The sequence below is a fragment of the Pagrus major genome, chromosome 7 (genome assembly GCF_040436345.1).
Source record: "Pagrus major chromosome 7, Pma_NU_1.0".
NCBI lineage: Eukaryota > Metazoa > Chordata > Actinopteri > Spariformes > Sparidae > Pagrus > Pagrus major.
The window spans coordinates 12583597-12597683 of NC_133221.1; the positions used below are offsets into that span (position 1 = coordinate 12583597).

The following is a 14087-nucleotide window of genomic DNA, read 5'->3' on the forward strand; positions in this document are numbered from 1 at the left end:
CAGGACTCCATTAAGGTGAAGAGAGATTAAAGCACTGAAGGCACATGATGCTTCAGGAGATGGATATTTTTAACTCAGCTATATGTGGACTATAAACATGTCTCCTATATGAATATAATAATATTTAAGCTATCCATTCTGCCATAACTGGTTTGACATTTTGATACTGGTGTAGGTAGTCCTCTCGGTGCTGTGAGGTTGTGAGCATGCGCAGTCAGTAAACGCTGGGACTCCATTCCAGTGTGTCAGTGAGGGTTCCCTGAGCCTCGCATCCTGAACAGCTGTCCGCTGTCACAACTTCACCTGCTCTACAAACAAAAACAACTTTACCATGAGCGGGGATCATGGACATGGAGACTCTCAGGTACATTGTTGCTCAATATTTTCACGCCTTTGCTCAGTTTGTATCAATTCCTCGGTTATAACTGGCGCGTATTAATCGTCATGATATGAAATAACGGTGACTAAACGTTAGCTAACGTAATAAGTTGCGCTGCTGTGTTTGTTATTTGAGTGAAAACTTTGATATAATTGTTGGATTTTATTTCATTTTCGCAAAAATACAACGGTACGTTTGTACGCCAATTGAAACTTGAATAACCGAGCTACCGGCATTTTCAAAATATTAATATTAAAAACATCTTTTTTATCAATTTGCAGGCCAATTCCGGATCTAAAGGAAGCGGTAGGTCCTCTCATGAGGATTTTTATTCATATTTCTTCTGATTTCCAGTCGAAATCCCGATCTGTCTACTGTTAGTTTTTAAAGGACAGAAATGGCGTCCCAGAGACTAAGTCCCTTCTCCTCCACTCTCTTGCGGCTATTGTTCAAAAAGAGGGTCTGTAATGTACACTTGCGACCCTCGGTTTTTTAACCTGCAGGGCTATTCCGAAAGGGCATGGCATCGTGTTTATTTTGCATGCTCCAGTGTGGTGAAAAGGACGTGCAATTACAACGAATTTTGGAGCCGAAAGTGGCAGAATTGGGGCTGAGGACTTAGTCTCTGCGCCATTTTCTTTTTCTGTACGTAGCAGCCAGAGCGCCGATAGGAGAGCCAACTGTCTGCCGTGATATGGAGGCGATGGCTGGGAACTTATCGCCTCTCGCCGCCTGTATCTCCCCCATCGGCTGCCCTCTGCCTCCATCTCTGTGCTGGCTGGTACATTTATCTGCACCGCCAACAGGGAACGCTCACACACGAGTTTAGAAACTTGAAGTGACAGAAAAAGAAAAGTTGCACTAACATTATTTTAAAAAGCCTTGAGAAGTCATTTTTTGCACAAATTAAAGCCTCCATAGTGTTCTTCACTCTTGCAAAGTTGAGAGCACTTTTTTTTTTTTTTTTTTTTCATGCAGGCTTAATTTGCTGCATAATATGATGGAAAGCAGAGCAGTGTGTGGGAATTGATTTAGTTTATAAGTGGGATGTGTGTTGCTGTTTCATACAGATGATAATAATACCCGTTATTAAAGTGCCATGACAACAGGGCGCCACGAGGTGATGATCAAGCCAAGCCAAGATCTATCTCAGGAGGGAGTTCACCCAGCAGGAAACATTTTAATCTTGAAGACTGGTGTACAGTCATTAGTGCAGCTTAATCATTTCACTAGCTGCACTGAGAGGATGAAAACAGCCTCTCCTCTCAAGCAGAATCTCATCATATTTTCCATTTTAAAAACTATTTTTAAAAAAATTAGATTAAAGCCTGCTGCTAAAAATTAGACAATTTTGTGAGGATTTAGTTGTGGCAAATATTAAAGTAACACCACACAGGTGTGTTCTGTAGGGTAAAGATGGGGGTTGTAGAAGGGGATTGTAGGTTGACAAGCAAACACATGTTGGGCGTGATGCAGAGAATGACTTTCAACAGCATGGCAAAATGTAAAAGAAATACGGAGGATGCTTTTTTTTCTCTGTCAGCTTGCGTCAATACAAATCCTAGTTCAGTAAATGTGTGTTTGTTCCTGTTTTCTTTTAACGCTGCTGAAGTAGTTGATCTCTCCTTTTGTATCGTAGACTCTCACAAACATAAAGACAAGCACAAAGACAAGGAACACAGACACAAAGACCACAAGAAAGACAAGGAGAGAGAGAAATTGAAGCACAGCAACAGGTGGGATATCTGCAGCTCCCTCTTGTGATTTTCTTTAAATACCAGACAAAACTGAAGTTGATTTTTTTGCATATGAACTGAGCAATGTCAGTTTCTTTAGCCCTATACCATTATCCGTGCATTTAAGTTGCCTGCAGCCCATGAAGTGATGCTTTTTCAGTGTTATACATACACAATCCTTTAAGTATATTGTCTGTATAAATATTGCATTTACTTTTTTTATAAATTCTGTTGTCATAACTGAGTCTTTAATGAAGATGATAATGATAAATTACATGCATTTTGGATACAGATTTGCCAGTTAAAACATAAAAGACTGTTTCATGTGGGTCGCTTGGAGGTTAAATCAGCAAACATACTTCACAAGCACGCCATGAAATCCACTTTTATTAATGACATCTGCAGAGCATTAGTAATCTGAACCATTGTGAAACAGTCTTCATGTTTTCTTTTCGTGTGGTTGGAATACTTGTGGGATGCAGGATGTTAGTAGAGTCAGACTTTGAGCCTTTCTTATTGGCAGACACTGACATTGTTTGTTAAAAAATGGTCAAGTTTATAGTGCTGGTGTCTGATACTTTTGTCTGTGACATCTTTTGACTCTGTGCATCTGGACCACATCTGACCTCTTGCACTTGATCTCTGACCCCTGTGGCTTCTGGGACCCAGCGAGCATAAGGAGCACTCTGAGAAGAAACACAGAGACAAAGAGAAGCTGAGGCACAGTGACGGCAGCTCAGACAAGCATAGGGAAAAACACAAAGAGAAAGACAAGGACAAAGAGAAGAGGAGAGAAGAGAAGGTTTGTTTATAGGTTGTCAGTCTGTGTTTCGTGAAAAACTGTATGTTATGTTGTATGTTATGTCTTGAAACCATGTTCTAGCCAATAAGCTGGCTATAACATGCTATCGACTTAACCACTGAAATGGGGGGACTTTGACTATGATCAAAAACCAGCCAGTTGACAGCTTTGCTGACACTACCAAACATCAAGCAAGTGCAACATTACAAGACAGATAACTTAGCAAGTCAATTAATATTACTTACTATTCAACAGCAACAAGTCCAGCTCGTCTGTAGTTGGCCATTAGATTTTGGATTATTGCCAAAAATAAGCTCTGTGGCAAACATAATTTGATGATACTTACACGTTTTGTTCAGCAAGATAATCTTCATGGATTACATCACTTTTATTCTTTTTTTGAAGCGTAAATGAAATCACCAGAAGTAAAAAGCTAATGTTAGGCCATAAATGAACTACAGCACGATCCCCATTCTCTGAGTGATGACATTTAATGTCCCTGACAACCTCTTGAGTCTCATTTAGCCAGTTGTTAGCAACCACCTTTTTTTAAACATTGTATAATTTAAATGTGGGGTATTTACTGGGGTATTCTATGTCATAGGACAAAACATGAAAATATTCCAACCACAGACCTTATTTCAGGTATCTAACGGAAAATCAATTCAAAATACCCATTGACTTTGAGACAAGGGAACTGGAAGTGCAAAAATGCAAACTTATTTCTGGGTTTTTGGACTCATTACTGCAGTACTCTGTCAAGGTGTAAACACCAACACTCTGCACTGCACTCTGCCTCGAGCAAGTCACTGTATCATCAAAATGACTTGTTGAAGCTGTTATTTTAAGGTAAGATAGTTGCATAATGTTGCTTTAACTTAAAAGCTTTGTTTCCTCATGAACACTCAATAATTTGGAAATAATTCTGTCTTCCAGAGATTGACCAGATGAGAAAACAAAACATAAAACTGATAACAACACAGGTGGCCCCTATAGCCTTCCATGAACTCTGCCTATTAGTAAAATTTCAGACTGTTTGAACATTGTTTAAAGGTGGGAAGACCAAGAGATGTGCTAATATATATTTCTCTGTGTCTCACAGATCAAATCATCCCACCCAGACAGGCCTAAAAAGGAGAAAGAAAATGGATACGTAAGGTAAACACCATCGCTTTGTTGTGTCTGATGTGGAATTAAAAGTCATTATAAAGAAGTTACAACAGGTTTAGACATTGCTTGGTCATGATTAGTAGGATATTGCTTTACTAATGTGCAGTTCAATGTCTTCGATGTATACCTCAGAGATACAAGCCCTGCTGTTATTAAGAGCGAGCCTGAAGAAGACAACGGCTTCTACCCCTCTCCCCAACACAACAAGACCTCCAAACGAGAGTATGATGATGAAGAGTGAGTATCCTACAAATCAAACTAGATCTGTGCCTCCTGTTTGTCACTGTTGATTCTGTCAAATGAGATACAGTTACATTATCAATACATTTGCTTACAGATGTGAATACAAGCCCAAAAAAGTCAAAACAGAACATGACAAAAAGGCCAAGAAGAGGAAACATGAGTACGAAGAGGACGAGGAGGATGAGGTTCATTGCGTTTTAATAATGTTTTGATGAATACATTCTAATATTCCCCTGGTTGCACTGTTAGCTGTTCTCCAGATTTATTCCGTTCTTTTCACTGGTCTTAGGACATCAAGCCCAAAAAGAAGACAAAAGACAAAAAGGTAACAGAGGGAAAGAAATCCAAAAAAGAAGAAGAGGAGAAGTGGAAATGGTGAGATCATTGTGGTGACAAATAGTTCCTATCCTGAGGAAATTGCACACACAAGCACAGTCAGCTGATATAAACAGCTACTCAGAAGAAGATACCATATTTGTCTTCTCTCTCAGGAGTTGTGTTTTGTTGTTGTTTGTGGTGATAAGGTGGGAGGAGGAAAGATATACTGATGGCTCCAAATGGCGCTTCCTTGAGCATAAAGGTCCAGTGTTTGCCCCTCCGTATGAACCTTTGCCTGACAAAGTCAAGTTTTACTATGATGGTGAGTCTGTTTGTGTACAAAAATTAATTTGTAATGTTTTATTCATTTTGTTCGGTCAAGACTTGCAATGGGATTTGTCTGTATTTGTATTTTATTAGGTAAGCCTATGAAACTTAATCCTCCTGCTGAGGAGGTAGCTACTTTTTTTGCCAAGATGTTGGATCATGAGTACACCACTAAGGACATCTTCAGGAAGAACTTCTATAAAGACTGGAGAAAGGTGAGGAGATCAAGATGTTGGGTGTGGCTGTGAGGTTCAAGTATTTTCATGGAGCATGCTTCAGATGTCACCTGATCTATTTTAGGAAATGACATCAGAGGAGAAATCAAAGATCACCGACCTGAACAAGTGCAACTTCGGTGAGATGAGTGAATACTTCAAGGCCCAATCAGAAGCTAGGAAACAGATGTCAAAAGACGAAAAACTGGTAGGCCTGCATTCATGCACACCCTCCCAACCCTAAAAAAACATCGTAAAATCTTTGCATTGCCTTTTAATATTTCTGCACACTACACTGTAGAAAATCAAAGAAGAGAATGAGAGAATCCTCCAGGAGTATGGTTTCTGCATCATGGACAACCACAAGGAAAGGATCGGAAACTTCCGCATCGAGCCGCCAGGCCTCTTCCGAGGACGAGGCGATCATCCGAAGATGGGCATGCTTAAGCGACGCATCAGACCTGAAGACATCATTATTAACTGTAGCAAGTGGGTAATCTCACCACCACTGCATATTTCCATTTTACCTTAGTTTTTATGTTAATATTATGTCTAGTTCTGACTTTTTACCACAAGGTGGCTCTGTCAAACCATTGTAGGTGAGGTTAAGCACATTGTGGGAGTAGTACATGAATTCTAAGGGTAAGGTGTAATACTGTATACCTCACATTCCTTCTCCTATTCTTGACCCAACTTATTTTCTTTCCTTGCATCCCCCCTGCCATCTGCTAACTGCCATGTAGTACTGGATTTATTTATTTATAGACAATGGGGATCTTTTTCTTCTTATCTCTATCATTCCATGCCTCAGGGGCAGTGTGCTTGTGAGGGAGCAAGTTTATGAAAAGGCTAATTTATAGCATTCAGTTGCCATCACAGAGACATTGCAAAAACCACGTACGTGCTGCTGCATGTGGTTTGTATGGCAGATGTATCGCTGACATGCACTCGCACACATGCCGGCACTGTGTCAAAGGTAGTCTTCCTGTTTGAGTACACTGTGTGTGTGCAAACAATAACACGACCCTGGGAGGACATGTGGACCCCCACATTCTAGTCATAATGGGGTTTGTTTTACAGTAACATTTCTCTGTACACTTTTGTCTCATCGCTGTCGTGTTCACTATAGAAACTTAATCTTACACTGGTCCATTAAGTTGGAAAAAAAACAAATATTTTGTTGAAGTAGATAGACGTTTCCGGTCTGTAATACATTTTATTTATTGTACCTTAACACATACAATCACAGTCACACTGCACCCAAAGAAATGTACCAACTAGTGGTAAATACTGTGTAAAATATACATAAGGGGAAAAGTGTAAAACACTAGTACCTATTCATTCATAGGAAAACCTGCCTCTTTTTCTGTAGGGACTCCAAGCAACCTAAACCTCCCCCAGGGACAAAATGGAAGGAGGTTCGTCATGACAACAAGGTGACCTGGCTGGTATCTTGGACGGAGAACATTCAGGGTTCCATCAAGTACATCATGTTGAATCCCAGCTCCAGGATCAAGGTACAGTGGCTGAACTTAATCCTAACCCGTTTATGAATTTAAATATTTCACGCATCCGTCTGTTTCTCTATTGATTTAACTGTTTGTGTGTGCAGGGGGAGAAGGACTGGCAGAAATATGAGACTGCTCGACGGTTGAAGAAGTGCGTGGATCGCATCCGTAACCAGTATAGAGAAGACTGGAAGTCAAAAGAGATGAGGATCAGGCAGAGAGCTGTGGCTCTGTATTTCATAGACAAGGTGAAGAGAGATACAGTAAATGATGAAACACAGAACAACAGAGGAAAAATCATTAGAAACACCAGCATATACTTTACCCCTTTCACACTGGGTGCAGAGTCAGGTTACCCTCGATGTTACCTAGCAATGAAAAGCTAAAATTTACTATTTTAATTATACTACAGACCCATTAACCACAAGAGCACCCTTTATCCCACCTGGAGAAATACTGGTATACTCTCGGTATAAGTGACTGAATCCTGACAAAAATGTTACACATAAAGAACACAACATGCTGTTTTTCCCCTGTAGCTCGCGCTGAGGGCAGGTAACGAAAAGGAGGAAGGTGAGACTGCGGACACGGTGGGCTGCTGCTCGCTGCGAGTGGAGCACATCAAACTGTACCCCAAGATGGACGACCAGGAGTACGTGGTGGAGTTTGACTTCTTGGGAAAGGACTCCATCCGTTACTACAACAAGATTCCCGTGGAGAAGAGGGTAAGAGAGGGACGGGACAGTGAGGGGAGAAAAGGACATCTTTAATGAGGTTTTATGAGGGTGGTGCTGGGTGTGTATTTGACAAATATGTGAGTTTGGTGTTAACGAGATAAGGAGTTGCTACGCTGAGGAGGATGTTTGCACAGACAGGTGATCAGGCACTAAAAGCCTTCCGTCAGCTCTCCTTCAGAGGGTGGTCTGTTTCCTGCTATTACCGGAGTGTACAGACACACAAACACATATGCACCCAGACGTGTTCAGTTTACAGCCACATATTCTTCAGCATGCCTGGACACCGTCTATTTGGCTACACTTCCTCTCTGCATCACCTCTTAGACATAGAGGAATGTACAAAAGCCACATTAACCTATAATAAACCACTGGCTCTTGTCATCATGAGCAGAAATTTTATAGCACCCCCATCTGGCAGAAATGTGATTGTGCATCCCTGAACACTCAAGTCTGAAGTGTTAAATGTAAGTGAGCTAATGCTAAATAAGTCTTTTCTGATTTCTTATCAGGTCTTTAAAAACCTTCAGCTCTTCCTGGAAAACAAGCAGCCTGAAGATGACCTCTTTGACAGACTGAATGTAAGAAACACACAGATAATTATAAAAATGAAGTGTTTACATTTCTAGTTGTATTGCCTGTGTCACTCTGTTTCCTCTTTCCCTCCTGTCTTACTCGTTGTCTGTCTCCTGCAGACTTCGATTCTGAACAAGCACTTACAGGAGCTGATGGATGGCCTGACAGCTAAGGTCTTTCGTACCTACAATGCCTCCATCACCCTGCAGCAGCAACTCAAGGAGCTCTCCTGCTGTGAGTAACTGCAGCTTCAGTCAGTCACACACAACTCACTTGAATGATGCCCAAATACTTTCTAAGCACAGTTAAAACTTTTCACTCTTTAATCACACTTTAATGTTTTTCCACAACCTTCAGACTCAGTAGTTTGATGTTCTGCAGTGTCAAGTGAGAGACAGACATGTGCAGACATGAAAAATAATTTTTTTCACACTTTATTTATGAACTTAAAATTTTAATAGGATTTTAATTTTTACACAACTTGCAGCATATACAGTAAGTGTTTTTATAGAACACATAGCAAGATTAAATTGTGGGATTGCATGTTGTTGTTTTTTTCCCTAAATATGTATGGATGTCTAAGAGATATATTAACCATCTTTAAAAAGACAAAATAATTGTTTTTTGGATCAGTAGAGGCCTGGAGACCAACAAAATATATGTAAACAAAATAAATGTTATTGTAATCTGTTACAGTCGCTGTGGTAAAATCTAATCTAAATTACCGTCACCACTCAAAATGTTGGTGATTACAAAGGGGTTACATCCAAATATATTCATTTAGGTAAATATATGTAGATGTATATATTATGTGTAGAATATAAATTAATTATTTTGCTTTGCACCTTTGCTTTCAACTAACAGGAATGCCTTGTTTATTGCCCAGTTTGAAACATTTATTAGGAAAGTAATCAAAAAGGAATCATATGTAATAAGTTACTTACTCTGATAAAAACATTTTAAATAAATAATGATAAATAATAATCTGTATTCTTTTACAAATCAAAAGTAACCTTCCCAACATTGTTTATCAGCAACACTTTATAATAACCATCAGTAATAATTGCTACTTTTCTGGTCATTTAAACTTGAGTTAATAGTTGTTTCTCTGAAACAAACAATGAAATGATTTAGAAACCATTTATTAAGCAGTTCTTTACTGTAAAGTTGCAACTGATGTTGATCATTCTTTGTAAATTGTTATTAAATACTGTGTAGTTCATCTATAAACATTATTTAGATGGCCTTTATAAAGTTCCAACTGATTATAAAACTTTACAATTGCTTAATAAATGGTTCATAAAGCATTTTTTTTGTTTGTTAACAGTGAAATTAATTAACTATGAATGAACCATTTATTAAAGATGGTTCATATAAAAAAACCAAGATCCATTAAATAAGTAAATACCTGTGAAGTTAAAAAATGAATAGCATTCGGGTTTTATGGATAATGGTTCTCTTCAGTTATACAGTGCATGTGAGTTTGTAACCAGTGGCTTCTGTCCTGTGTTTGTTAGAAATGAAGAGGCCGTGGCAAAAGGACCTATAGGAGTTTATATCTGTCTATTCTGATAAGGACCGATAATAAAGCAAAACCTTTAAGTAAATAAATCTGTCCGCTCTCGCTTCTATCCCACAGCAGCTACAAAGGGCTTGGTTGTAAAAATATTCAACATGGAACATACGTCTATGTACTATAAAAATACCTGATAGGGACAGATAATAAAGCAGAGCATCCATGTTAATAAAACTGTGCCAGTGTCCACACAGATCAGATAAATAACAGGCAAGAGGGTATCAGCTTAGTTTACTGTAGCTTTAAGCGAATAGCATTGTAGAAGAAGAGATGAAAGAGGGTGGGCTTTGATTGAACCCTACAGATACATAATTAACACATACCAACTTTGGATGCCTGCTCAGTCACTTAATAACTATATTTTGAGCGTTTTTGTGTAATTACATTAATAACAGGTACCACACTAGTGATTTATTTGTACGGTACCTGGTCTCTGGTACGGGAATTTAGAATAATGGTGCCTTTAAATGCAAAATTTGTCTCATTGATTTCAAATTTTAAATTTTAATTTTAAAGTACTTCTCCTGCGTTGTTGTGTCATTTTTGCGTCTCCAGCTGATGACAGCATCCCAGCCAAAGTCCTGTCATACAACCGAGCCAACCGGGCAGTGGCCATCCTCTGTAACCACCAGAGAGCTCCACCAAAAACATTTGAGAAGTCCATGCAAAATCTTCAGACCAAGGTAAACCCCTGTGTTCCACCATTCTTCAGTTTTGTCTACCCTCCACAAGTAGTTATGTCTTGGTGACTATGGAGAAAACTTTGATTATTTTGCCACTATGAAAAGTTAAGATATGATGCAGATTTTCGTCATCACTCAGCTCGTGTTTGTTGTGTTTGCAGATTGACGAGAAACAGAATCAGCTGTCAGCAGCCAGGAAGCAGCTAAAGGCTGCCAAGGCTGATCACAAGGCTTCCCATGATGACAAGAGCAAAAAGTAAGAAAGCCAGAGTGCTGCTAACCTGTTATACTTCTGTTACTATCCGTGGCTTACTTCCTTGAACTACTTTGTGCCTGATGTGATGTAAGACCGCAAAGTTTTATGTGTAGTCCATCTGTATAATTCTTCCTCTCTATGTGTCTCTGTGCCTCCCTCTTTGTGTTTTTGTGTCTTTTTTAGGACTGTGGAGGTGAAGCGTAAAGCTGTCCAAAGGATAGAGGAGCAGCTGATGAAGCTCCAGGTGCAGGCCACAGACAGAGAGGAGAACAAGCAGATTGCTCTTGGCACCTCCAAGCTCAACTACCTGGATCCACGCATCTCTGTTGCATGGTATTTATGTGTTAACTTCTGTTTATCAGCTACTAACTTATTTGATTACAGGTGTCACTACAAAAAAAAGTGCCTTTAAATGAGTAAACCACCCACTGTTTAATAGGCCTGCTTTCTCTGGCTGGGTGAGTGCGCGGGGTGCATATCTACCTTGGTGACAGAAAGGCAGGAAATGCTCTTGCATTGTAGGAAAAGGAGCAGCACAAGCAAAAAAGCTAACGGCTGCAGAAGGAAAATAAGAGGAAGAAAAGCGTGTGAGCGCGAGGAACAATGGGGTTTGTTTCTGAAAGCCAGGGAGCGTCCCCAAACAGCGCTCCTTCCTCCATGTGGGAAGTCAATGAGGAGCTGTCTGTGGCTGAATGGAGGGCCAAGCCACAGAGAAGGGGAGCCGTGGTCCGTCCTCCCTAACCCATGCCCCACAGCTATTTATGGAGAGCCTCCTCCTCAAGCACAATGGATACAGGAATGCTCCATGTTTTGCCCAATTGTAAGGCATAAGGGATGGGGTCCCCTCTTGTAGGGTGGTGCATGGGAACCTGGTCTACACTGTAGTTATATGTGTGCAGAGATGAATACATCGAGTTGAACCGAGTTGATTGTTAGCCTGGCTGACGTGTTATTCTGTCATACAGAGAGTGAAGTAGGTTCAAACTGTAAAGAAATATGAATATATCAAATAAGTAGCATACATCATTCTAAATAACAGCTACAACCTTTGCCTGAATTAAGCATGGAAATAATCTTGTTTTGTGTTTAGTTAGCTACTACCTAGCCACTAAGCTTGCCTCACGTATATACTGTGGGTGGAGTGTGTCTCCTTCCCATGATATTGTATCTACTAAATATATCAAGTATATGCTTTCGCTGCCACAACATACTATTTGGAGTTAATATAAAATGACTGTACAAAAATTAACAGGAAGTCAGTTGAAGAAGAAGAAAAAAAAGACAAAAACAATGACTTTTTTTTAGGAATATCTCTTGGGTTTACATTTATAACATTAGATTTATTTATGTTTATGTTATTCATGAGCAGTCCAACCCGAGCCGTTTCATCACCGCCTTTTTTCAGAAGCTTCGTCATTCTTGTTCTCTATTAACACTGCATTCAACAGTCAAGCACAACTAGTGTGAATTTTAGCATTTAATTGTAAAAGGCCTTTGATCATTTTTCTTATATGACCTCAATACAGACACAAAAAAAACACTAATACAGTTTAAAGGTGCATTGGGTGGTTTGGGAAAAGAGATTAAAATTCTGAAAGGTAATATTTAAAAAGATTGATGAAATGATAATACAAATTTACTTCAAGTCAAATAAATCACTTGTAGTTTTTTACCCAGAATGCCCGCCTTTAAGTAAAATGTACATGGTTGAGCCAAGCTCTCCACTGCAGACATTTTGTCCCGTCATTGTAGGAAATGGCTCCGTTCTGTTCAAGTGTCCCAGTAAACCACCACAGTGTGACTTTTTCAGTCAAAACAATAAGACGCAGGTGTAATCAATAACAAGTGATAACAAGTTCATTTCATTTAGGTGGGTTAGTTCCAGGGTCCTGGTATTGTGCATGTTTGCATGACTCACTGGTTCACTTAATTGAACTGCACCTTTGTTAATCACATTTGTTTCACCTGTACTTTTGCTGCATTGACAAGTCAAACTGTCTGCTTTGAAAACGGTTTCTATCAGTTCATTATAAAAGGCACTAAACAGGCAAAGTTCACTTAGTGCCAACAACATCACTATAAGGCACATGAGCCAGATGGTTTTAGATCTTATGCAGCCAGTGAAGTGGATGAGCTCGGCCATTTTTTGTTGTTAACTGGTCGATCTTCTCTCCCCTCCAGGTGCAAGAAATGGGCCGTTCCCATTGAGAAAATCTATAACAAAACCCAGAGGGAGAAGTTTGCCTGGGCAATCGACATGGCCGAAAAGGACTACGAGTTTTAAACGCACTTGATGTTTTACCTTTTCTACCCATGCCTTTGATTGTAACGATGGTCTGTAGTTGATGTCAAATGATTCCACTTTGTGGTTACTGCAGGGCTGTGAAGGAGGAAGCGTAGACTTTATTTGAGCTGTGACCACAGTTTAATAATCCTGCTGTATATATATGGATTGGTTTTGAGTATAGGAAAGTAACTCCTGAACCATTTCACCAAGCTGCCAAAGGGCATCTCTCTTCAAATAAAATCACAGTAGTGTGTATGTAGCTGCAGCTATCTGCCCGTGATCAAACGATGAACTATGAACACATTAGTATTATCTTTTGTCAGATACGACTGTACTGAAATTTGTAAGCCATCAGACTTATTGAGAAATTCTATATTCTCATAGAATAATGAATTAATAAATGTTTGTGTGGGAGACTGCGAGGACCAACATGAGAGATAATGGGATGAATTTCAATTTGTGGGATTTTAGTGTGAAAGATAATAAAATGAGCCTGACAGACTGATGACAGTGTGAAGAATAGAAACCCTAGCACTATGCTCATATAATTATTAGCACACCGAATGTCATCTTTTATTCCCTTTTAGTTTGATTTTGCAGTTTATTTCAGGGATGTACATATTTTTGTCATTTTCAGTAACTATGATTCAGTGTTTTATAAAACGTGTGCTGTATGCATTGTCAACAAAAAGCTCTTTATTGCTCATATGCAACTCGTGTGTGTCTGTTCCCACAGTTTTGCGATGAACAAGACGTAACATTCCTCTTGGTCACTTGAAACTGCTGAAGTACCGCATAATGTTTTGTGTGTCCGAGATAAAAAGAGACTGTTCCTTCAGTAAGAGGCGGGTTCTGAGAGGGATGTGGATTTTGCCAAAAAAGATCACAGAAGTCTATCATTGTAGTGTGCTGTTTTTTGTATTGCTGTGATTAAGCAGAAAGTGTCCTCCTTGCATTGATTTCCAAATGTGAATGGATATTCTAACTTTTGTCATTAATATTTCTTGCTATTTGATCATTTCTCACTGAGTGGTTGAATGCTTATTGTTTTGAGCTTTGTAGTTTCAGAATAAAACATCAACCTTGTCCCTTTTGTCCTCACTTTGTGCTTTTTTTTCTACTCATATGTTTTAAAAAAGTGATTGAAACAGCAAGCTGAGATGCAATCAACTGTTACTGGTCAAGTCAGAGTCATTGTTATTGGGTCATTATTCCTAATTAGTCTTCTCAAAAACAATTAGCTTGTCAGTATTGTTTTGTAGTTTCACTTATATTTC

General features: G+C 39.3%; 1 protein-coding gene across 1 annotated transcript; it reads left to right on the forward strand.

Moving 5' to 3' along the window:
• Window positions 1-234: 234 nt before the first annotated feature.
• Window positions 235-13893, forward strand: top1b (DNA topoisomerase Ib). Its single transcript, XM_073470579.1, has 21 exons — window positions 235-364; window positions 661-685; window positions 2019-2115; window positions 2785-2917; window positions 4020-4075; window positions 4220-4324; window positions 4425-4515; window positions 4620-4705; window positions 4855-4970; window positions 5069-5190; window positions 5276-5398; window positions 5492-5679; window positions 6563-6707; window positions 6803-6946; window positions 7238-7423; window positions 7945-8013; window positions 8128-8242; window positions 10140-10267; window positions 10429-10523; window positions 10707-10856; window positions 12705-13893. The coding sequence occupies exons 1-21, from the start codon at window positions 332-334 to the stop codon at window positions 12805-12807; spliced, it is 2310 nt and encodes a 769-aa protein (XP_073326680.1). The 5' UTR covers window positions 235-331; the 3' UTR covers window positions 12808-13893.
• The last annotated feature ends 194 nt before the right edge of the window (window positions 13894-14087 follow it).

Coding starts and splice junctions, on each gene's coding strand:
- top1b (XM_073470579.1), top strand. CDS start 332: ATGAGCGGGGATCATGGACATGGAGACTCTCAG. Junction 686..2,018: donor TTCCGGATCTAAAGGAAGCG/GTAGGTCCTCTC, acceptor TTTGTATCGTAG/ACTCTCACAAACATAAAGAC. Junction 4,076..4,219: donor AAAGAAAATGGATACGTAAG/GTAAACACCATC, acceptor TGTATACCTCAG/AGATACAAGCCCTGCTGTTA.